General features: G+C 50.7%; 2 protein-coding genes across 5 annotated transcripts; one reads left to right on the top strand and one right to left on the bottom strand.

The window, feature by feature from the left end:
* Nucleotides 1-18: 18 nt before the first annotated feature.
* PERCC1 (proline and glutamate rich with coiled coil 1) lies at nucleotides 19-1,950 on the bottom strand. The gene is made up of 2 exons (XM_086473261.1): nucleotides 1,925-1,950; nucleotides 19-763 (listed from the first exon to the last, which is right to left on the bottom strand). The coding sequence occupies exons 1-2, from the start codon at nucleotides 1,948-1,950 to the stop codon at nucleotides 19-21; spliced, it is 771 nt and encodes a 256-aa protein (XP_086329387.1).
* Nucleotides 1,951-4,198: 2,248 nt separating this feature from the next.
* Nucleotides 4,199-22,683, top strand: LUC7L (LUC7 like). Of its 4 annotated transcripts, XM_086473376.1 has the most exons (11): nucleotides 4,690-4,736; nucleotides 5,027-5,097; nucleotides 6,192-6,286; nucleotides 11,090-11,188; nucleotides 11,904-12,014; nucleotides 12,697-12,840; nucleotides 13,288-13,464; nucleotides 14,298-14,386; nucleotides 18,746-18,775; nucleotides 19,671-19,835; nucleotides 22,320-22,683. In XM_086473376.1, the coding sequence occupies exons 4-11, from the start codon at nucleotides 11,093-11,095 to the stop codon at nucleotides 22,459-22,461; spliced, it is 954 nt and encodes a 317-aa protein (XP_086329502.1). In that variant the 5' UTR covers nucleotides 4,690-4,736; nucleotides 5,027-5,097; nucleotides 6,192-6,286; nucleotides 11,090-11,092; the 3' UTR covers nucleotides 22,462-22,683. The 4 variants fall into 4 exon arrangements, with proteins under 4 accessions (XP_086329498.1, XP_086329499.1, XP_086329502.1 ...); XM_086473372.1 differs by lacking the exons at nucleotides 4,690-4,736; nucleotides 5,027-5,097 and adding an exon at nucleotides 4,199-4,259; XM_086473373.1 differs by lacking the exons at nucleotides 4,690-4,736; nucleotides 5,027-5,097; nucleotides 22,320-22,683 and adding exons at nucleotides 4,199-4,259; nucleotides 20,911-21,183.
* Nucleotides 22,684-23,905: the final 1,222 nt, after the last annotated feature.

Raw genomic sequence — 23,905 nt, 5'->3', positions numbered from 1 at the left:
CCCGGGGCCACGGTGGAGTCACAGCCCAGCAAAGGGCTCGGCCTCCAGCCCTGGGCGGCCCAGCTCAGGTGGCAGCTCCTGTCCGGCACCCGGCAGCTCCGGCCCTGGCTCCACTGTCCAGTTGGCCAGGAGATCGCTGAAGTCGGGGGTGCCAGCATGGAGAAGGCCGGCGGGGCCAGGGCCCGGCTCCCTCCAGAAGGAGGGCGGCAGCTTCCTCCGGTGCATGGGGGTGATGTGGCCATATTTCCTCTCCAGCCGCTGCGTCTTGCCGCTGGCTGCCCGGGGCGGCAGGCACCGGTGCACGCCGTACTCAAAGAGCTCGGCCAGCGGCCCCAGCCTGTGCACGGCCCCGGGGCCACGCCGCGGTGCCATGGCCTCAGGCTGGGCCTCTGCACGGTGGGACGAGCCGCAGTCCTCGGGCACGCCGTGGCTGCCAGCGGCCTCCTCCCGGCCCCGCCGCCCAAAGTACCGCTGGATGTCGCAGCTGATGAGCTCTGAAAACTTCAGGAGCCGCAGGGTTGTCTCAGTGGTGCTGGGGACGGCCAGCTCTGGCCTCACACTCTCCTCCACTGCCTCCTCTTCGTCCTCCTCCTCTTCGTCCTCCTCCTCTTCCTCTTCAGAGAGGTTGGGGAAGTCGGGCTCGGGGCGTGTGGGCAGCAGCAAGCCACGTGGGAAGGGTGAGGGTATCCGCAGGTCAGCCAGGGGCCGGATGACACCCGCAGCCATGTCAGCGCACAGAGGCACCCCAGGTCCTGGACTCACCCTGCAGGCAGGGACAGCAGGGTGAGGGTGGCACACACCTCAGCACCCTCCCTGTCTGGCCGCCCTGCAGCAGCACTTGGCCCTGAGGTGGTGGGAGAACTGTGTTGTGCCATGCCATGGCCAGGGTGGGGCTGCAGGGCAGTGGGAACATCCCCCACAAGCCATGGGACATGGGGCAGCAGGGATGTCCCCACCAAGTAATGGGATATGGGGCAGTGGGGACAAACACCCTGAATCGTGGGACATGGGGCGGCAGGGACACCACACACATCCCCCAAGCCATGGGACATTGGGCAGTGGGGATGTCAGCCTGAATCCATGGGATGTGGGACAACAGGAATGTCCCCCAGTCGAGGCATGTGGGGCAACAGGAATGTCCTCACTGATCCATGGGACATCAGGCATGTCCCCACCAAGTCATGGGATGTAGGGCAGTGGAGTTATCCCCCAGAGCTGTGGGGCCACAAGATGTCCCCCTTCACCCCGGGGGCTGTGTGTGGAGGTGAATAGGGCTCAGCACCCATCCTGCCATCCTGGGCCGAGCTGTCCCTGCCACCCTGGGCTGAGCACCTGGGACACTGAGCCCTGTACCCTGCCCACACAATGGCCCTATGGGTTTCCCTGCCACGGGGTGAACTTGGCCACGTTCCTGCACTGCCCTGGTGGGCTCCGGACACGGCTGGATCTTGCTGAGCTGGATGAGGCCCCTCTGTAGTTAGTGCTGCCTGTGCCCTGGCGTACCCAGCCCTGCCTCACTGCAGGGCATCCCTGGCCACATGCCTGGGACTGCCATCACCCCAGCCCCCGCCCTGAGAGGGTCTTGGGGTAGGGGACAAATCCTGGGGAACGATCCTGCTCCTGCCACGCCAAGCACAGCGCGGGGCCCTGCACTCAGCCTGAGGCAGCATTGTTGCCATCTCTGGGGTCACCGTACATTCCTCTTTGTGCCGTCCCCACTGCTGGACCCCCCAATCCTGCCTCCCTACTGCCTGGGTGGGCAATGGGGGGCTCAGCCTCCCAAGGCACCGTGCACCTTCAGGCTGCGGGGAAAAGGGAGTCAGGCTGCCCCAGGGATGGAGCCAGCCCACCCTGCTGCCACCCTCAGCCAGAGAAACACCCTGGTGCAGGAGGGCATTGCCCAGGGCCGCGGCTCGGCACTCACCTTGGTGCTGCTGCCCGGCCATGCATAGGCTCCCGCGCTGCTCCCTCTTCCCGTCCCTCCACCTGGGCCTGAAGTATTTATAGCGGAGCAGCGAGCTGACGGCTGGCAAATATTTGGTAGCTGTATTGTAATAGTAGACTCAGTAAACAGAGCCGAGGTTTGCTTTAGCACCCAGCAACGGGAGAGCGGTGCGGGGAGGGACGCGGGGGCGGAAGGCAGGGCTCACCTTAATGGTTCACTAGCCAGGGGATTTTCAAGTGTTGTTCCTGTAAATTCACCTATTAAATCGGCAGCCCCAGCTGCCAAACTGCCCGCACACTTGTGCCGAGGGCTCTTATCTCCCCGCTGATTGGAGGCGAAATCAAGCTTTGTCAAATAGGCGTAAAATTAAATTTCATGCTATTTTGACTCCTGGAGTAGGGATCTTCTGAAGAACATACTGCATATCGAGTGATGCCTCTGCAAACAAGTGCTGCCGCCGCAGCTGCAGCAGGCAAAGCCTCCTTGTGGGGGTCTTGCAGCGCCAGCCTCCAGCACGGTAGAGCAGGCCAGGTGCTGCACAGCCCCCATGTGGGTCCAGACCTCATCTTCAGCCTCATGCTCCCCACCAAGGTGGGTGTGGGGCTCACTGACCAGGGGTTTGGAACCCTTCAAGGTTGCGGGACACAGCGCTGATGGCACGGTGGCAGAAGCACTTCAGGGCACTGTGCCCCCCAGGGCATGGCGGGGCTGGGTGCCCCAGGGTGGTGGCTCTTGCCAGGCAGCACCTGTGGATGCAGAGACGGGGACATGCCATGTGGAGAGCAGCTGGGCCAGCCCCACTGCGGGGACAGCAACTGGTGTGGCAGCCTTGTAACCATGGACAGGGTGCTGGCGTGCCCTGTGTCTCTGCTACAGCCTGTGGCCAGTCTGGTCCATGCAGTGCATGAGGGACTGAGGACAGTGATGATGGCAAGGAGCTTGGGTGCCCAGGCGGCTGTGGCCACAGGTGCCATCTCTGTTTTGGCAGCAGGACATGCCAGTGGGGCCATCTGGGGCAATGCAGAGCATGGCCAGGGGACACAGATGGCCAGGGAACTGGAGATGGCTGGGGGACACAGGGTGGCCAGGGGAAGCAGGATGGCCAGGAGATGCAGGACAACCTGCTTGTGACAGCTGGAGGGCACAGGATGGCAGGGACCTGACACAGCACCCAGACCCCATCACTGCCTGCGCTGGGGATGCTCAGGGCGTGGGACACCAGCCGTCGGGGTTGGGGATGGCCAGAGCCCTGCTCCAGAGCTCCCCTGCTCTCGGGGTAACTGCAGCTCCTGGGCTGCTCCCTCAGAGCCCTCCCTGCCACCCTGCCCTCAGCACCCTGCACCCTGTGCTGAGCAGTCCCCGGCGCAGAGGTGGGGTCACCGGTCCCTGACATGGCGCAGCACTGGTGAGGAGAGTGTCAGCCTGGGCACAGCTGTCACCCAGCCCCCTCCATGGGCCGGCAGCCCTGGGGCACCCTGGGGCAGAGCTGGGCACCAGCACCGGCTCCGCACTGCTCCCTCTCTGCTCTCCAAACACTCACACTGGCAACGCAGAGTGGGAGTAGCAGCCGTCCTGCCCGGGCCATGCTGGGCAAACATGGCAGGTGGGAGCTGATAAGCCATGGGCACCCTTCAGTCTGCTCCCTGGTGTCACCCGCTCCTGCCCGGCACGGTTTGGCACGGCACGGCTTGGCACTGCTCCGCATGGCCCAGCACGGCTTGGCATGGCTCTGCGTGGTTTGGCACGGCTTGGCATGGCTCAGCGTAGCCTGATGCTGTTCGGCCCGGCTCAGCAGACGCTGCGGCCCGGCCACTGGGCCCACACTCGGTCACTCCCGGGGGACAGGTCACCCAGGGGCAGCAGCGTTGACCGGGGCCGGGCCCATGGCAGCGGCCCCGCCAGGAGCCAGGCTGCGGGCGCCCCCAGCCTGAGGCCCCGCCAGCCGCCGGAGCAGGCGGCCCGGCGCGGGGCCCCTTCGGCGCCAGGGCGGAGCGGCTGCCGCTCCCCGCCGGCCCCGGCCCCCGCCCCGCTGCCCGCCCCGGGGCGCCGCGCCCCGCCCCACCGGCGGACTACCCGTCCCGGCATGCCATGCGGTAGCGGGAGGGGCCGCTTCCGCCCAGCGCCCGCCGCGCGCCGCCGTCGCCGCTGAGGCCGGAGTCGCCGCTGAGGCCGTCGTCGCCGCCGCCGCCCAGGCCCAGGCCCAGGCCGGAGCTTCCCGCCCGCCGCGCCCCGCGGCCCGGCCCCGCGCCCGCCATGTCGGCCCAGGCCCAGATGCGGGCCCTGCTGGACCAGCTCATGGGCACGGCCCGGGACGGTGAGTAGGGGCGGGCGGGGCCTGCAGGAAACGCCGCGGCCTGGCGGCCGCCTCAGCCGCGCGGGACCCAGCCCGGCCCGGCCGCTGCCTCCGCTCCGGACCTGCGGCGCGATCGGCCTCCGTCCGCGCCGGGGGACGTGGCGGCCCCGAGCCGGAGCCCCAGCCCGCCCCGCCGCGGCCTGGACCCGGTCCCGCCGAGCGAGCGGCGCGACGGGCGGTGCGGAGAGGCCGCCTGGGCGGGCCGGCGGAGCGGGCCCGGGCCTCGCCGCGCCTCGGGGCGGCCTAGCGAGCTCGGCACAGGGAGCCTGATAGGGGTAGGCCTGCCCGGCGGAGGAGCCCGCCTCGCCCTTGGCCTTAGAAAGCGCCCGGCGTGGCCCAGCCCCGGGAGGAGCCCGCCGCTCCAGGCCCTGGCTGCCGCAGAGAGGTTTTAGGGAAAGCTCCGTGGCCAGGCCACGCCGTACGTACCGAGGCATGTAGGTAGGTGTGCCTGCAGGAGCCGGCCGTTGTAGTTGTTGTCTAAGAAAAGAAATGTGACAGCCTGTGCAAAATATCTTCCCGCTGCGGTTTGTATCTCCCTTCTGCGACTTGCTGAGTACTTAAAAATTCCCTTTGGCACATTAGCAGGGCTGTTCAGGTACTTTGCACTTTGTTTCGTAAGTGAATAAGTGCTTTTCTTTCTTTGTGTATTGAGTTGCTATTGAATTGCTTCCCATATTTTTATTTCATACAAACTGAACAATTGTGGCCCCTCTATTTTATTTATAAAGGTTCAGTGTATCTTTGCCTGCCTACATCAATCTGCAAGGGAGTTGCAGAAAAGCCTCATGTTCATCGAGCCGTGAGTCACAACCAATTTTTAAAGCTGTTATAACAAAAAAAAAAAAAGTGTTTGCTTTTTTTTCACAAGTAACTTTAAAAGTGTAGCTTAGAAAGAAAAAAAAAATTAAAAAAAAAAAACATTTTCAGTAGACACAACATTATTCCTGGATGCTTGCGAATCCTAAACTATATTCATACTTTAGTATTACACATACCTGTGTCATATACACAGACGAGCTTTAAAATTGTCACATACCATTACCACTTTGCCTTTACTTTTATGTATCATTCCCCTGACTTCCTTACTGCAGGTGTGGGCAAGAAAACTTTTCCTTTAAAACTTTTCAACAGTGGGCATAAAATTCTGCAGCTGAGGTCTTGAAGAATGCAGATGGGTATAGTATATGTTGGAGCTCGCAGTGTGTATTGACTAACTTTGTTTCTTTTTTTATTTTTTATTTTTTTGCTTTTCTGATATTGTCTTGTTTAAGTGGCTCCTGAGTGTAAAATGTCTTCTGAGGGTGGGACGTGGGTGGGAAGCACGCTTCGTGTTCCAGGCCAAGACCTACGAGATTCGTCTTTGCACGGCCTAGGAAAGCACACTGCGTATTTGGTTTTCAGACCAAATGGACTGAGGTCTTAATTACCTGATCAGCAAATAGCAATCGCCTGTAAAAACTCTCCAGCACAGCCCTGTGTTGTGGTTCGTGGTCCTCCAATAGCGTGGGTTTTGGTATCTCCTGCCCCTTCCCCACAGTAAAAAAGAGGGGGGGGAAAAACCCAAGGTTTTGGCTGTGAGCCAGACTGTCTCCTCCTTTCTCTTCTGGCTGTGCTGTCTCTTTATATGGATGACAGGCCTTGGACATTACTTGGCTCACCAACACTGTGTTTAACATGGTGTGCTGGATGAATAAATGCTAAAACAGTGTTCGTTGCCAATTATAAGTGTTCCAGAATATCCTGTTACCCTCTAAGCTTTTTTCGAGTAATTTTGGGGAGCAGGAACACCGAGTATTTTAATCTGCATATTGAGGCGAAATGATCATACCGACATCTTTGTTCTCTTATCGGTATTCTAATGTCTCCTTATTTAAAACCACAAATGAATTTCAGGAGATGAAACCAGACAAAGGGTGAAGTTTACAGACGATCGTGTTTGCAAGAGCCACCTTCTGGATTGCTGTCCTCATGATATCCTGGCTGGAACAGTGAGTATATTCTCTATAATAAGGAATTCTGGTGAGGCAGACGGTGGTGCAGCTCTTTGGGGCTCATCTGTGCGTTGTGGGTAACTTCTAGGAGAGACCAGGCTTTTCTGTGCCCAAGGAGCAGTCACGATTTTAATTTCAGTTTCTGTGACCTGCGTATAGAAGTCAGGAGCGCTCAGGATTCGTTTGAAAGGTTTTTTGTCTCACAGTCCCTCGTGAAGTTGCAAGATTATTTCTCTTTTAGCGGTGTGAGGTGGTTAGGGTCTGAACCTTGTCCTGTGGAGGTCACAAGATCATAGCTAGCCTGCTGTCCTGGGTGCCCTAGTTCACTGTTGCATCTTCAGGTTAGCAGGTTTTTTCTTATCTGCTGCAATAATCCTCAATCCCTGGAGCTTTTCAGTCTCCTCTCTCCAACCATGTGATGTTCCCCTGGTGGAATGGCAGCTTTTTCATCATTACTGGTTGGTGTGGTAATGGCAGGTTACAGCTCAGGCCGACTTTGTCTTTCGAGTCGCTTGGTCTGAGCGGTGTGTCACTCTGCCCGACTGGTTTGAAACGGTTGAGTCGGCTCCTGCGCTGCTGCCCTCTGGGGACAGAGCTGGCCAATTTTCAAAGGTTTGGTTCACACGCTCTCCCTGAGAGCAAAAGGTGACGTGGGCTTTTTAACAGTGAGATCTCGCAAAGTAAGTGTTCCGTTTCGACATGCAGAGGAAAGCTGCCGTCCACCTTTCAAAGGAAAACTGTGCGTGTCTCTTGTAACTGTTGCTGTGTTACAGAATTGCAGCGTGGATATGCGTGTGGATGTTGGAAGTCCATCCCTGCCCTCACTGTTTGACACTAAATACTGTGGCCATTCACCTTGTCCATCCACTAAACCAGAGTGTTTAAGATACCGTCATTATTTACAGCCCTTCCTGGTGGTATTACCCACGAAGGGGAGGGCTGGCACTCCTTCCTCTGTGTCACTGTGATGGCAAGACTCTGTGACAGCGCTGGTAGAGCTTTAGCCAAAGCTGCCTCCGCTCTGAGCGCTCAAACTTTGGCGTCTCAAGGGGTGCTACTGCAGAATAGAGTCAAGTACCAATCTCTGTACCTCTCTATTTTTTTATTAATATGAAGCTCAGGTGTATTTTCCAGCGATTACTCCATCAGCCTCCATATCACCTCACTTCTGTTTCAGAATTTTAAAGCTGCTTAAATTGCTTTCTGCCTACCTCCATGCTTTGTGCAGGTCACTGTAGTTAGGGTATATTTTTTGACACAAGATTCTACAACACTCTTTTGGGGCCCAGACAGCGTTTTGAAGATGCAGGCTGCCTTCTGCCTCTTTCAGCACATTCCAGGAAGATGGTAAATGGTGAGTTGAGGGGGTTGAATTAAGTGGTATGTGTGACTGTTGGAGCTAGTCCCAAAGCACAGAGGAAGCCTACGGTGTTGGGTCAGATGGACCGTGAATCTCCTGGGGCAGAGAAGTACATGGAGAAATCTGTTTCTCTTGCTTCTGCCGTTAATTTGTCTGCAGTGAGTTGTCGCTTTCCTCTCACTGTGAATTTGTGCTCAGAAGTCTCGCATGGGAGCAGGAAGGAAGACTGCTTCTGCACGAGTGATCTTGTGGATCACTCAAACGAACTTGTGGTGGCCTTTAAGTGGCTGTGGAGCTCTTTACACTGCTGTCAGCTGGTTCTTGGTGGCAAGAAAAAGTATTGGTGCCACGGATCTGTGTTGAAAGAACATGTGATGTCCAGAATGGGAACAGCACTTCAGCTGTCAGCACTACCAGCCCAGAATGAAACTTAACTGGGATGTGCTGGCTTTCCTCGTGATCTCAGTCAGGTTCCCTGGCACTTTGCAGTGCTCTGTTAAGGGAAGAGCTGTGTGGGTGAATCGGCCTCAGCTGGAGAAGGGTAGCAGAAACCGGGACCTTGGATCTTTATGGAAACTTCCAACAGATGCTTCAAGCCTTCTGGTGCTGGTTATGCTGCATCCTCTGCCCAAAGGCATTGTTATTGCCGCATCCTTCATGTGTGCGGGTATTCCTTGGTGGGAGGCTGATTGAGACAAGCAGGAAGGTGGATCCCTTGGGTAGTTGTGCTCAGTGAAATGTGATGGAGTCCCAGTCACTGACCTTCAGGTGCAGGGTGAGAGAAGGAGTCCAGACTAAGTAAAGCTCTGGAATATTCCTGAGAGCTGCAGCTATCCCTGGGAAAGGAGGAGAATTCTGGAAGAGCAGAGGTTAGTTTAGTGTGCCTGTGTGCTGTTATCAGGAGACTTCTCATCTCCATTGTTAGTGGCCTGCACTGGGTTAGATCCGCAGCTAACGGTGAGCTTGTGTCAGTGGAAGTACTGGAGCACATTCAGAGGTGGCATCAGCTGGTAATCCTCCTGAATTTTATCTCCACTAATAAGTGGACAGACGGATCGGAAAGCTGCCCAGGTAGAACATAGCTTGGGAATTACATTGAGGGAATTTATTGTGTCTCCCCCACTGGGTGTTAGGAGTGAGCTGAAATCTGTAGGTTGCAGAGTTGTTGTGGGGGTCTGTACTTGTGTTTTTTTACTTGGGTGAAACTCTGCAGCTCTGATTACTGTTAGAGAGCCTTCCTCATGGAAATAGACTTTCTGGTGAGTTAGCAGTTTAGTGGAGATCATAGAGATACCTCGGAATGTGGGTTGCTCAGCAAATGTGAGCAGGACTATGTCAGTGGCATCTAAACATGTTAAATCTTTGTATGTAGGGCTGGGGTGAATCTTCACTCAGGCTCTGCTGGTTACCTGTCTCAAATACCTGTATTATAAACCAGCCACGAGTGTTGACTGGAGCAAGTCATGGTCACTGCTGGAAAGGGTGAGTATTTGATGACAGGCTTCCCTGCGATGGGAGGATGCTTTGAGACAGAAGGGGTAGTGATCTTACCTGAAGTGAGCAATACCTGTGAAAATCTCCATGCACCTAGATCTCCAAGGATTGGAGGAAGACGAGGTGTGTATGCTGGTGAGACCTGAACATTCTCCCCCTGAGGAAGAGGTTGAGGGATTCATTGCCTTTTGGCAAACAGTGAGAGGAATATGGAGCATGCTGTAGGCTCTTCTGAGGTTGCGGGTTGAAGCCCCTTCTCTGAAGTGGAGCTAGTGGCTCAGCTTGCAATAAGGATTCAGATAAGAATACTGAATGATCTGTGACAGTCACATCTTATATTGCTGGTTTTTTCCCTATATTGGAAAGGATTCTCAGTAGAATAACCGTAAGAATATAAAAGATTTAAGTCACATCATGGAAAGTTACTTTTGTGGTAAAACAACAGTAGCTCACTAGCATTCTTTGAAGAGGCCTGCCTGAAGACGAACATGATTAAGCTCTGAAAGTACCGAACGCTTTTTTTTTTGTAGGCATTAAATTTCTGCCATTAGAGAGCTCAGCAGGACTATTCCTGGATACGGTGTCTGTTTCTGTAGCCTGCTGCCTGTGGCCTCCTGTTTCTGGTAAATCTGAGCAAAATGAGGAAGACTAAATAGTAGCAAGTCATCTGGAATTGTTTTCTTTGTTTAAAAAAGAAAAGCTAGTAACACAGGTAACTGCTGAAACCCAGAGCATTACCTGGTGGAGTTTGCTATAGTTGCTTTGCTTCATTCTAAACATTTCCATTGCTGCTGTCCAAGTGCATTGCTTCACATAGGTGTCCCTGGCACCCCTGGCTCTAGTTTGTAATGCTCCACAGGGATCCTGTGTTGATCCCAATTTAGTTGTATTGAGCTTTTTCTGCAGTTCAGTGAGTTGTCACCTGTTGTGCTGTGTTCAGTTCGGGCTCCTTGGGACTAGGAGAGAAGAGGATGGCTGGCTGGTGTGTTCCATTAAGCAGTGACATGTACCCTGCCGTTCTGTGGCTCACACTTAGGCCTTTTATTATTTTGGCTTTCAAAATGCCATATTCTTTTTCTATTTTAAGAATAAGAGAAATGTTCTCTGTTACATAGTGATAATGTTGAAATGTGGTTTTGATGTTTTGAGAACTTAACTAACTTCAGTTCACGTGACTGTTAACTACTAGGTTAGGGAAAAATAACAAATTTTGACTGCAATGGAAGTGAAGGGCAGCATGCAAGTCAGAGCTTTCTGGGAAGGGAGATGCTCTCAAGAAGTCTCTCATTAGATGGGCTTAGGTGTAGGAATTAGCTTTGCTGGGCAGGTTTTAAAATTCCAGGCTGCAACTGCATGTGGGAAGGGCTGGCTGTAGAATTAGGAGTGTGTTGCTGAGCGTGGGTTTGTGCTTTTCTACTGGCCGTACCCCTTATTCCCTTAAGTCCATTTGTTCTTGATAGGAAACGTTCTGTCTCTGTTCTGTGGCTTGGTATCTTTGAATATGTTACCAGGACTTGTCCTGGCACAGATGTGCTTTTGCAGGTGAGCTTTAAACAGGGCACAAAGCTGTGTGTTTTGCTGTGCTGTAGCTCTGTAACAGGAGGCCTTTGGAGTTAGTGCCTGTTGAAGGAGTTGCTGCTGCAGTGTGCTGCACCTTCCCAGCGCCCTCCCAGCAGTCTCTAAGGCTGTGCTGTGACCTAGAGCAGAAGTAGGACTGAACTTAAAGCATTTGGGGTGTTTTAATGTTGTTCCAGCAACACCTAAAAGAGGAGTTCTAGCAAGCATGTTGTTGTTCTGGCTAGTTCTGTTGCTGACAGGTTAAGAGGAAGCTCTTCTTCCTAAAGAGGCTATATTTTGATATGATACAGTTGGCAAGAGTTAAGTATCTGCTGCTTGTTGCCATAACGGAGGGTTCTTAGATTGATTTTCCTTCTTCTTTTCAACAGCGAATGGACCTGGGAGAATGTACAAAGATCCATGACTTGGCACTGCGAGCAGATTATGAGATTGCAAGTAAAGAGAGAGATCTGTTTTTTGAGCTGGATGTAAGTACAGAGAAATGTTGGTTACTTTTGTGGAAACTGCCTCCTGAAGTTATTTGGCTGAGCAATAGAACTCAGTAGGCATTTCAGCTAGCCATATTATTTGACGTGTTATCTGACAAGAATGTGCAGCCCCTTCCCGAATGCCAGCTTGATTACTGACTTGAAATTGTAAAAGTAATTATGGCCCTTGCAACCCCATTAGCCCAGCTAGCAGGGAGGCTCCTCTGGCATTCCTTGCATCCCACACCTGCTGCTCTGTACCAGGTCATTGTAACCTGTTGGCCTGTCCCAGGAGGAGATTTGACATTGAGATGTCACTGCTTTGTGGTTTCGCTTTTGCCAGATTTAGCTTTCTATAATGGGACAAATCAAGTGGAAGAACAATTCTGTCTTCCCTTTTCATTTTATTCCAGTGCTTTTGTTTTTGCACCTGTTGCTCATGCGTTGAAAGTTCCCGTGCAAAGCAGTCTTCGTGTGAGCATCCTCTTATGTGTCAGAGTAAAGGAACTGTGTCAGGTTCCAGATAGCTGACAGACATAAGAGCAAGGATCAAATTTTACTTTTTCTGCAAAGTGTCATGTATTTTTTCTCGAGGCATCTGTTCTTGAGGTGGTTTGTGCATTACACAGGGATTGCACCAGCTAGCTGTTGGCTGTCAAAGCTAGATCTGTCATGGAGAGCATCTTTATTCACAGTCCTTTGTCTGAACATGCAGGCGATGGATCACCTGGAATCCTTCATCGCCGAGTGTGATAGGAGAACAGAACTGGCCAAGAAACGCCTGGCTGAGACTCAGGAAGAGATCAGTGCTGAAGTGTCTGCAAAGGTATTGTCGTCTCATTAAATGCTCATTCTGCAAGTCTGTGTGGGAGCACTGGTGCTCTGTTGCTCTGACACGATTGATACTGGGAAGTTGAGCTTCACAAAGGCTTTGGGGGTTCCAGCCATCCTCCTCAGATGCTGCTCTGGCCGTTCTTGTGACGAACTTACTAGTTCAGAGGGCCATAGTGGTGTGAAACAGGAACTCTAAAATCGGTTGCTTTAGCATGGCAATAAAGCGTATTTGTTTTCCCCCACGCTAGTCTATGTTAATGTAGTAGCTCAGAATAGTAAATCCGTCCTACGATTGTTGTCTTTTTACTTGGGAAATGCTCATGGAGTTTCCTCTTTGAGAACTTGCTTCACTGGGACAATACAAAGCATTTGTGAAGCTGGTTTTGCAGACTCTATCCTGTCCCCCAAGCCAGAAATGTGCCGCTATTGGTGGCAGAACTGACAGAGTTCTCTCTGTGTCTAGTTTCTGTCTTTGTTGTGTGTCTGTGACTGCATTGCCTGTACTTGGCCCACTAGTCCCTTTTTGTTGGGACTCCTTTGACTTTTGGAAATTTATGGTCAGCTTCCAACAACTGCTTTTATTAAACGATATTTTTTTTTAGAGAAAAAGGAAAAGTCATCCTGCAAGCTTTAGCTAGTTTTTTGTCTGATTAAAAACACACTGTTCTCTTTAGGCAGAGAAAGTACATGAGCTGAATGAAGACATTGGAAAACTCCTAGCTAAAGCTGAACAACTGGGAGCTGAAGGAAATGTTGATGAGTCTCAAAAGATCCTGATGGAAGTGGAGAAAGTCCGAGCAAAAAAGAAAGAGGCGGAGGTATGGCATTGGTTCTCCTGTAAATTGCGATAGTGATCTGAGCTAGGCCGAGTACATGACAAACAGCTGGGCAGTTCCTACCTCTTTTCCTATGTTGCCAGCACCTTTTTTTGCAGTTTCAGCCATGTGCCAGCAAGCAGTTGGCAGTGTAGGGTCACAGATGAAGAAAAGGTTTTTAGAAATCTTTGTCTAGTGAAGATAGCTGACACGGGTGGCGGGGGGCGGTTTGTCCTCTGAAATACATGGTCACTAGTCACTTGCAGGGACAGGCTGTCAGGTTGGCTGTGCTTGCAAAGCACTTTGTATGGCACCTCCTTTGTATCGAGGGTGGCTTTTTTGATCCTTGAAAGAGGCAGCGCAATTCTTTACAAGGGTTTCCCTGGAGGGATGTGACTATGTAAGGGTTCCCTGACATTTGTGTGGTTTTTTTTTTTTGCTTCCCGTTAGGAAGAATACCGAAATTCAATGCCTGCATCCAGTTTCCAGCAGCAGAAGCTGCGTGTGTGTGAAGTCTGTTCAGCCTATCTTGGTCTCCATGACAACGACCGGCGTCTTGCTGACCACTTTGGAGGCAAATTACACTTGGGTTTCATTCAGATTCGTGAGAAACTGGATCAGCTGAGGGTAATCCTGTCTGTTTTAAACCTTCTCCTTGTAGTTCTGAAGACATTCAACACTTCTATTAAATCCGTACTGGATTCTTTGCAGAGTGCTTGTAGAAGCCCAGAAATTTCTGATTGCAGAATCCCTGAAACTTCAAATGGAGGTTTGCGCAGCCTCACGAGTTCTGTGATTTCTGGGTAACTAAATAACACCCTCAGAATTAGTCAAAGCTGACCACTGCTGTCATTTCTTCCTTAAATACATGCAACTGTAGCATTGCCTTTTTTCATTAATTTGGCTGAAATTTGTTGCTATGGGGTTTTGGCTATTGAAGAGCACTTTCAGACCTCTTAACAAAATGCTTGAACTAAAGTCTCACATTGTGCTGTCCCTGAAGATTTCAGTAGCTGAAGTGATCAGAAGTTTTCTGGAGTGGTTTGTAATGGGGATGCGGTACTGGCCTTGCTTGCAAACAGGCACCTTTAGCCTGCTCGAGTAAGAGTTGTGATTCCTGCGCCTGATTCGTTAGGCACTATATTGAGGTCAGTACCTGGATTGATCATTGGCACGAGGCCAGAGCACTGTTTCATTGTGTGGTCATATGTATACTTAGGGTGAGACAGTCCTTGCTCAAAGCTTATGGGCTTGTCTCACAGAGCACAAGCGCTCAAAGCAGATTAGGGAGTGCACTGATGGATGTTAGTGAAGTTGTGAGGAAAATCAGAACCTTGATGGAGATCTTGACTAGCAAAATACAGCGAAACAGTTCTTTGTCTTACTACCTGCACAGTCTCCCTGCAGGTTTCTCTGACCTGTTACTGTATGGCTGAAATGCAATGTGAACTTCTTTCTAGAAAACAGTGGCAGAAAAGCAAGAGAAGAGAAACCAGGATCGTTTGAGACGGAGAGAGGAGAGAGAACGAGAGGAGAGAATGGGCAGACGGTAAGTGGAAGCTGATAACTGATTTGTGAAGTTGGTTTTGAAATAGTCTGATTTCTTGCATCTGAGCATTGCAGGAAAGCAGCATCTGCTGCTGGAGCAGATGTTGGAAAAGCTCCAGGCGATGTGTGGGCACCTTGAAATTCAGATGAAGATGAAAACAAATACACAAACCCCACCCTAGAGTGTATGTGCCCTGTTTTAACCTCCATTGTGTATCTGAAAGATGTGACCTCCCTGTAGTCTTCAGGCTCATATTGCTCTAGTCCCTGTCTTGGGGAATCTGAATCGGGATAAAATGCCCTCACCCAGTGCATCTGAGTGGGAAGGTTTAAAGGTGAGTGAGGGCTACGTCTGCTCAGAAGGCACTAGTCATGCAAAAATTCCCTGGACAGCCCTCCTCACTTCTAGGCTGGGAGGTGACGGCAGAATGAAGCTAGTATTCGTGAGCCAGGTGGCAGAGTGCCTGTCTTGCTCCAAAACTTTTCTACAATAACGGTGAGGTCCTTTTGGCACAGCGTTGGAAGGCACTTCCTAGGGGATCTGAGGGATCCCAAGGAGTGGCTGCCTCTGGTGGTTGTGGCCACATGTGTCACCTTTTGCTCATACGTGTATAATCGCTGAACAGTGGGAGTGGCTGCAATGTTGGTATTCTCAGGACAAGCTCTTCTGCCTCTTGCCAGCTGAACTGGAAAAACTACTCCTCCTTTACTTGAACAGGCATCTTGTGTGTAAACAGCTCAGTTAAACAGCCTGGTGTGGAGAGATGGTGGTTATTTGCAGGGATCAGGCAGAGGAGGTGGCTGACTAGGAATGCTGTTCTCATTGTCACAGCATCTGCCCCGTTACCTCACGTGTTTCTCCTCCTGTACTTCTTGCGTCAAAAAACCCAGCCTTGCTGCCTGTGGAGAGCTCTTTTTGACCCTCAGTGTCGACTGCAGTGTGTGATTGGGGCGTATGAGATACGTAACGGCAGTATGCTCTAAGATGGTGCTGGCTTCTAGGCGTGCATCGCTGGAAATGCTAGCAAAGAAATACCAGAATCGAAGCAGCTTGGTTTCCTGTGGTCGGCAGCTTGGTGGTTTTGGTGTATTGTGAAGATGTAAGGCCCAAATGGTTCTGCATTCTCTAGTGAGGGTGTTTCATGTGGGTTTTCTCCCTCTGTGGATTGCCTGGTGTCGTACGAAGTGCCAGTTTGTGCTGCAGCTTTCTCCTGAACTGCAGCGCTTTATGTAGAGACTCACACCTTTCTGGCATCCATGCAAGATTGTCAGTAATGCAGTTACATTTGGGAGCTGCAGGGTCTGGAACTGGCTGACGAGTGCAGGTGGTAATCGAAAGGGACTGCTGTTGTGGCCATGATGTAACAATCTTGCTGCTGTGGTCCAAAAGATGGAAATGAAACAAGAAGTGTCTTGCCATGCAGCTGCTTTGTGGCAGGCTCTTTCAGACCAACAGTAGGGCCATATCTAACCTGGACTCAGTGTGCCTGTCTCCATGGTGCCTCTTCTTTGTGGAGGTCATTTCTCTGTGAAAATTGCTCAACAGAGTTGCCTTCAGGAAGAGTCCTCTTAGTTAAGGAGCCTCTTGTGTTCACAGGTAGCCCATCTATGGATGATGAGGCAGTTTTGAACACCATCTTGGAACGTTTAATGCTTTAAATCTGAAGCTTTTTAAGAACTGCATTGAGTTGTCCTAAAGTCTGAGTTCTTGCTGGTTCCATGTGTCGTACTACTTAGAGAGTGTGGCCAGGCTTTGCTCTCACTCTGTGGAGGCATCTGTGCGTGCCCCTGTTCAGGCAGCAAAGAAAAAGCACATTAGGAAGGAGCCAGGAGTGCCATACAGAGGAGGTCAAATTGTTTGCCTCTGCAAAATGAGAACTTGACCCAAAGAAGGAAAATAGTTTTCCCAGTGGACACGCAGTGTCAGAACTGGGACTAGAGCCCAGATTTCTCAATTTCTCAGCACCCTCTCTGCTGGGAGCTGTGCGCACCATGCCTACAGGGGCATTTTTCTGGCAAAAACTAATCAGTGACTCCTACCGCCTTTCAGATTGCCTCTCTTAACCGGGTACTTTAAGGAACCACAGAAAATGTGACTCCTTCATAACTCTTCTTGTAGTATCTTCATATGCAGCATCTTCACGGTGTTAACTTGGTAAGAGAAAGAGTACTGCTTGACTTTGAGAAGTCTTTGGTGACTTACAGGCACTGTGACATACTATGGAAACCTGTAAATTCACTTGTGAAACTAGCTCTCACATACTTCATTAATTTGTCAACTAAACTGTGATTTCCACATAGAAGTGAGTGAACTGGGTTGTCAACTCTAGTGGTAAATAAACACAAGTCTGTGTTGTTTGGTGTTGCTGATAACTGCTGGCTAGCCAGTGATCTCTCAGGGTTGAAATTCTGTGGTGGTGTGCTTAGAAGTGCAGGCGTCGGTATTTGCTTCCAGACTACACCAACAAACAAGTCTAGGTGGAGTTGCGAAATGGATTTCCTTTGTAATAAGTTGGACAAAACATAGGTTATGAAACTCAGCACATAGCCTCTGTGATGCAGGGACAAAAAGTGTGTGTGGGGGGGGAATATCCTCAGCCTCTTACTTCTCTGGACATAGTGTTCTGCTGTCTCCTGCTGTATCCTGGTTCAGGCTGGTAAGGAAAGTGCTGTTTTGTTGGGTGCTTCCTGAATTGTGAAGTCCAGCACTAGGGTTTATTGTGCGTATTCCAGCTCAGATCGCAGATGTGGAAGGGCAGCCGGGCTTTTCAGGGGATGTGGAAGGGCTTTGTCTGGATGCGTGCACCGGTGATTCAGAATAAAGTGATCAGGAGGAATAGAACATTAAGAACTTGAAGTAATTACAACCACCGAAAAAAATTCAGCTGCCTGCCAGGCATCTACAGGAGGTCCTGCTGCTCTGTCAGGTTCTGTTACATGAAAAAGGAGGTGTGTGGTTATTGCCTTGCTCTCCTGGTTTATCAGCTTTTCCATCATCTGGTCGTCTTGTGTGTTGCCTCAGCACGTGGTTCATTTGCCTGACTCCGAGTTCAGCTCCACCTTGTTTACAGGCCTTCTACCTGAATTCCTTTCTAAATTTCAGGGCTTTTTTTTGTTTCTGCTATGATTGAGCAATGCATTTCATTGTGAAGGAGTGTCAAAGCACATTGATTGTCTTAATCTTGTCTTAGCCAGGTACGGTTTTAAATGATATTACTAAAATAGATGTTATCTATTGTTTTTTAAAATTTTGTCTGTGTGTAGCTTTCAGCCGCCTCTCCTGTTACAGTGCCAGAACAGCTCTGTGGCTGGGTAAATGGAACAGCCCCTGTGAGTCTGTGTGCAGTGGGGAGATGGGAGCCGTACAAGAGTGAGTCTCAACGTCACTAAACGGGGAGACCGGCCACTTCCCAATGAAAGCAAAAAGAGACCGTTCAGACAGTGTGTGAAGTTTTGGTGTAATTGGTCTCTGAAATGTGGCCACAGAGAAAGAGGGAGGGTGTATATTTCACGTGGAGTGGTATTTTAAGTGGTGCTGAGTAATGGTGCTTCAGAAGTTGAAAGGATTGTGACGTTATTTAGACTGTCAAAAGCTAATGCTTACAGCATTAAGCTGAGAGTGCTGCACATGAGCTCTGAAGCCATGGAAATGTGAGAAGGAATAGCAAGGCTTGGATGATTCTTCTCAAGTGGCTTTCCAAGTCTGGGATAAAGGACTTTCTGTGTATCTCTCTTACTTTTCAGTAATAGTTCTTCCCTTGGCTCTGTCCCCTCTTTTTTTTTTTTTTTTCTAGCTCACCTTTCCCAAGCGAAATAAATCATTGAGGCAAATTTCCTTCTGATGTTTGTTAAAATATAGATGATGAGTGAGAAAACGCAGTTTTCTCTTTATTAAAACCTTGTAAACGTGCAACTGCCTCAAAGAAACCAAAATCAGAAAACTGTCAAGTACCTTTCTGACTGGAGAGGGGCACTTTTTCTTGAAAATGTTAGAGTTGATCTAGTTGATATTAGACTGCAGAGGGTAAAGAGTATATAACAAATATGCCCAGCAAACTTAGTCAGAAAGGTCTGTCGAGGTGCTTTATTAGCAAAGACTGAATCAGTTTGTAGACTTTTTCTGTTTTGACAGGAAGCTCTGCATATAGAAACTAGGGTTTCTACAAAGGTCTTCAGTTTTTGAATTTGCCCCCCAAATTGAAGCTAATTAAATGTTTTAATGGCAAGCCTTTATTAACTGACATGTTGCTTGAGTATTGTTGTGTTCCTGTGAAGAGCTGCCAGGGTGGATGGGTTGTTCCACTGAAAACCCACTGGCTATATCATACCTTCTCTCACTTAACTCTCTTCTTTTTTCTAGGTCTGGATCAAGAAATAGAGACCGTCGAAGGTGAGTGTACTTTTCTGCTACAATTGTCCCAAATGCCTACTTGTGTTTCTGTCTAGTTACTGAGTTTTTTCCTGAGTCTCACACATGGAGTTCACTCAGTGCCCCAGTCTCTTTGTTTTGCTCCCTGAAAGAAGTGGGATCTACAGCTTGGGCGCCGCAGCGGTGCTGTGCAACTTCACGTCACCCATTGGGCTACAAAGCAGATGCTGGCTACCCTGGTCAGGGCAGAGGGTGCTGGGTGCTCCAGAGTACGAGTCTAAATGTACTTGATGCCTCTTTCAATAAATGTCTAATATACTTTCACAGTTTTAGTGTCTGAAACATGTCTGTTACATATATAATACCTCAGATGTAAAAATGCAGAGATTCAAGATTAAAGCCCCCACATCTCTGTGAGGAACTTGCCTTCATGGTATAACAGTATTCTCTGTGATTGTGTACCTGAGGGTCTTCCTCTCTGCTGCTCTCCATATCCATTGACATCCTTTGCTTTGTTTTTGGAGCAGATTGAAACAAATGCGCTTCTGAAGTGCAGTGCTTTCACAAGGGAAACTTTCTTTCGGCAGCCTGCTGTACACTTGTGGTAATTTCACAGGCCACTTGCTTTGGCCTCTCTTAGAGCTCTGGGCATCAGCACGTGCTTATGTGGACGGTGGGAGCTTTTTAGATCAGCTTCCCAGCAAATCAAATTCACCCACTGGCGTTTTGCTGATAGCGTGAGGCCCAGGAGGGAGGTGCCCACCCTGTGGGCGATCTGGGGTGCTGCTGGGGGCATGAGTGCTGATGCTCTCTCTGGATATTTGTTACTCGGGGATGTCTGAGGGTTGGGCTCAGGTATGCAGGTCCCATGTGCTGGCCTGTCTCCTGAGGCTGAGGCAATCTTTGTCCTCCTCAGATCGCGGTCTCGGGATAGGAGGCGAAGACGCTCGAGATCAGCTTCCCGTGAGCGGCGGAAGTCTCGCTCCCGCTCCCGAGACCGACACAGACGCCACCGGAGCCGTTCCCGCAGCCACAGCAGAGGTCACCGACGGGGGTCCAGAGACAGGAGTTCAAAACACAAGTATGTATTCCTCACATGAGTGCTTCTGGAAAGGGGAGTCCTTGGCATCGCAGTGAGCCTCCCCAGTCCCTTAGGGCCAGCAGGAGCATGGCAGGGTTCTCGAGTCAGGAGCTGCGGTGCCCTGTACCAGCTCCTGGGCCAAAGCAGCGTTTCCCAGTGGCCATTTGTAGATGGCCTCAAGTGAGAGCAGTAGGGCAGTAACTGTACAGCGAGATCCCAGCTTGAGAGGAGAGTCTAGGAGATAGAACTGGTTCTCTGATTTGCCGTGCTGAGCCTTGAGAAATTGCTGGTTTTCTTGTATGAGAAGCAGCACAAAGGCCTGCTTGAGCTCAGTGAGCCTCCCCAGGCCTGTAAAAGCCGAGTAACTGAGAGGCAGTTTTGACATTACATTTCTGTGGTTAACCTTCTGCTTCCCGGCGTCTTTCAGTGCTGGCATGGGGAAGGAAGTGTCTGATTTGGGATCTGGGGGAAGTCTTCTGTTAGAAGGCTGCTTGAGAGAGAGAGAGAGAGACGATTCTTTAGGAATCTGCACTGGAGGGCGGGGAGAAGGCAGCCAGGAGGAGGAGTATACCATTCTCTTGTTGCTGAGGAGTAGTGATATAGTCTGAAGAGAGGCTTTAAGTCTCTTCTGAAACTCAGCAAAACACCCCCTGTGTTGGCGGAAGGATGAGGCAAGCATTTGTAGGAGTGTTAGAAAAATGGAAAGGAATCATTGTGTTCCCTTACAGCCGTTCTAAGCCCAGGAGTAAGTCTATCACCCGGTGCTTGCTGGAGTTAGATCTGGCTTTTTTGAATGCTCCTAATTAATAGGGGAGTGCTTTAGCACTGTCTCAGCTGATTAGGCACCACCACTCAAGTACGATTCTAGAAATAAACCTGCTGTTGTGTGTCTTGTGTCACTTTAGCTAAGGGGCAAGAACAGATTGTAGAGATACCTGATGAAGGGGAGGGAATTAATTGTCTGAAAAAATAAGTCTGTTAATAATTGTGTGGGGGGGTGTAAATACTGTTGATTCTCCAATGGCTGAGATACTAAAGTCCTTTTTTAAATCTGTCTTGAACATGAAAAATAAAGAAAAGAAGTTTGGACAATTAGGAAGTGAGGAAGACCCTGTAATAACTATTACTAAAGAGCAGGTAAGGGATTACTTCGAAAACCTTGAACACGTTCCAGTCAGCCCATCGAGGTTGTAGGGGGATTGGCTAGCTGACGTTCACAAAACTACTGACAGCCGGGGAGAGACCAGGATCAGTTTAAGAAAATAAATGCAAGAGAACAAACAGAAAACCCCGTTCCCTGAAAGGGTGTAGCTTCTGTTTTCACCTCAAGAATTAATGAAACTTGCATTCAGGTTCTGCTGGTCTGAGGTCTCACTTGTAGAAAGAAACAGAGAGCCTGCTGCAGGATCCACAGATCTCTGTGTAGGAGGACTACAGGCAGCAGGCACTGTTCTGGGAACAGGAAAGAGTTAATCTCACCAGGCAGACTCATGTTGTCTTCTGGTTAAATGACACAGTTTAATGAAAATGAAATGGTTCGTGTGATAGAAGGCTGTAAGGTTTTAATATATCAATTGTGCAGTAGCCTTACAGTCAGCCTGAATGAAAGCTGGAGGCTTTAAGGTACCTGCCAGCTCCTCCGCTTGTAACTGTAGAGAAAAACCTGTGTGCTGAGTCCTAGAGTAAAACATGCTGGCTCTGCGGGGTCTGCGCAAGCCTCTGCCTGGCTCTGCGCAGTCGGGCTCAGCCCCTTTGAAGGCTGCTGGTCGGTGAGCTGGCATGGATCACACGGGAAAAGGGCCTTTTCAGACTGGACCTGCCCGAAGCCCTCTGCTTAATTCTGTGTGGGCTGCTGCAGGGAGGCACTGCTGAAAATCTGTAGCTGTCATTCGGGCAGGCTGTGAAAAGATTTCCCCGTGCTGTGGGCTGTGAATTTAAATCTGGATCGTCCTGGCTTGGCACCTAGGATGCTGCCAAGCTCAACGCTTGGATGCAAAGTAAAAAGCTCAGGGCTGAGCAAGCGTTTGAGTCCCAAGAATACAGTCGGTGGTTAAAGCAGTTGAGCAGGAAGCTGCCAGCTTAGAGTGTAGTGAAAAGCCGCTCTAGAAGACCCAGAGCTTAGCGAGAGATGAGGAGGAAGTTGCAGGCGCTCTGGTACGGCCCGGTGAACTAGTGAGGGGCCCGGGGAAGACCTCAGAGAGCCTGTGGCCACAGCACGAAAGGATCACTCCGAGGAGAGGGCAGCGAAGGCCGTGCCCCGCACGCGGCGCTGCGAAGCCGGTGTTCTCCAACGTAAAGCTTGGAGGGGGCCCGGAGTCGCGGTCCTGGGGGACGCCACTCCCGACAGCGCAGTGCCCAGGCACAGTTCTCTACGAAACTCGTGTTCTGCCACAGCCCTCTTAGGGAAAGATGATGTCGTTTTGTGCGTATTTGAAAATTCTTTCAGTTGTGAAGCTCATAGCGATGGTTTACTTTGTACTTCAGATCTTCTAGAGATCGATCTTCAAGAGAAAAGTCCCGAGACAGAGAGAGAAAAGAGAAGAGCTCTTCTGAGAGGCGGCACGAGAGCACAAATGGCAAATCTCGTTCCAAGAGATCAGAAGAGAGAGAAGCTGGCGAGATCTGAACTCAAACGATCTGTGTTGCACTGTAAATAGTCTGATAAACATTCTACACAAAGCCTAAATTTCCCATTTATATTTACTGAATACAACTCATCTTTTGTAGTTTGGAATTTTTATTGTTTGGCAGATAGCTGTGAGTTTGTAGAGACACAGAGTTACGTACTGTTTAACAGGATTTCGTTTTAGTAGGAATAAATAAATTGGACGGATCGTTTTCAATTCAGGCCAGTGGTTGACACACTGTGTTTGTCCTGACCCAGCGAACGCGGCAGGCAGGGGCAGTGCTGGGGTCCGAGACCTGAGCTGCCGTGGTGTTTGTAACGCTTCAGCCCTTTCCAAGAGATCTACCTGACCCTTTGTGAGCACGCCAGTAGCACTGGGTCTCGCTTAATTAATTTTTCCTTCTGTTTATATATGTTAAAAGAAATTCAGAAGTGGTTTTCTTTTCCCTTTTAGCGCTTAGCCACCTCATTTTTGTCTCTGGCGGTTGAGAGTCGCCTCCCTGTTCCAGCCAAGTCAAGACAGACAAAATTCGGCCCCGATCTGCCTGTTTCGAAAGCTGTTCGTTTTGGTGAGGCTGACCAAATCGGCTGGAGCACATTGCTAGGATGGGCTCAAGCCTGGTTTTAGTACCTTGACAGATCAGATACCAGGAGTAAACAAAGGAGTGGAAGATATGGACTGATTTCTGCTAGAGGGGAGCACGACCACAGCTAGTCTGCCCCTTTGCTGTGCGCTCCAGTCAGGGCTCCCTCCGCGGAGCTTTGTGACTTGCAAAAAAAAAAAAAAAAAAAAAAAAAAAAAAAAGGCAAAAAAAAGCGCCTTGGTGTCTGTTTTCCAAAGCCAGGCGGAAGGTGGCGGAGGCGACTCTGCCTGGAGCGAAATCCAGGGCCAGGGCAAGGAAAGGAGTCACCGGTGGCAGCGTGAGCCACTTCTCCTGGGCCCGCGCGGGAGGGACTTGCATCTTGTAACTAGCTTCGTTGTAACTAGGTTTATTGTACGCTAGGGCAGGAAGGCCGCCGCGCCGTGCCCGCCACCGGCGAGACCCCGCGGATCGGTATCGTGTGAGAATTGTGTGAGTAAAGCACTCGCCGGGCGCGGCGGGGCGCCAGCCTGGCCCCCGCTCGTCAGCTCGGTGAGGCGGCTCTCTTGTAATTAACGACGGGCCCTCCTCGTTTCCGAGCGGCGGAAGCGGGGGAGCGGCTGTCGGTGCTGTGTCAAGCCGCGTGTCCGGTGTGGGGGTCCCGGCGGGCGTTTTCCCCCTTCCAGGCTCCGATAAACTGCTTAACGGTTTCGGTTTCCCTGCGGCCGTCCCGGCGCTCCCTCGGTGTTAGTCCTTAGTGCATGCCACCCCCTTCCCTGTCCGTTTTTACAACTAATTCCGCGGTTTCACGTATTGTTTTTGTAACCTCCGTGTCGGGTGAGGGGAGAGGGGGGCCCGGGGGG

This window comes from Leptosomus discolor, chromosome 14, assembly GCF_034619465.1.
Source record: "Leptosomus discolor isolate bLepDis1 chromosome 14, bLepDis1.hap2, whole genome shotgun sequence".
NCBI classification, from domain to species: Eukaryota; Metazoa; Chordata; class Aves; order Leptosomiformes; family Leptosomidae; genus Leptosomus; species Leptosomus discolor.
The sequence above is the reverse complement of the archived record's forward strand: the minus strand, read 5'-3'. Positions and strand labels throughout refer to the sequence as shown.

Excerpts from the sequence above, each read along its gene's own strand:
- PERCC1 (XM_086473261.1), bottom strand. The coding sequence starts at position 1,950 with ATGCATGGCCGGGCAGCAGCACCAAG. Across the intron at positions 764-1,924 it reads GGCCGGGCAGCAGCACCAAG|GGTGAGTCCAGGACCTGGGG; the intron begins GTGAGTGCCGAG and ends CCCTGCCTGCAG.
- LUC7L (XM_086473372.1), top strand. The coding sequence starts at position 4,199 with ATGTCGGCCCAGGCCCAGATGCGGGCCCTGCTGGACCAGCTCATGGGC. Across the intron at positions 4,260-6,191 it reads CATGGGCACGGCCCGGGACG|GAGATGAAACCAGACAAAGG; the intron begins GTGAGTAGGGGC and ends AATGAATTTCAG. Across the intron at positions 13,465-14,297 it reads AGAAACTGGATCAGCTGAGG|AAAACAGTGGCAGAAAAGCA; the intron begins GTAATCCTGTCT and ends ACTTCTTTCTAG.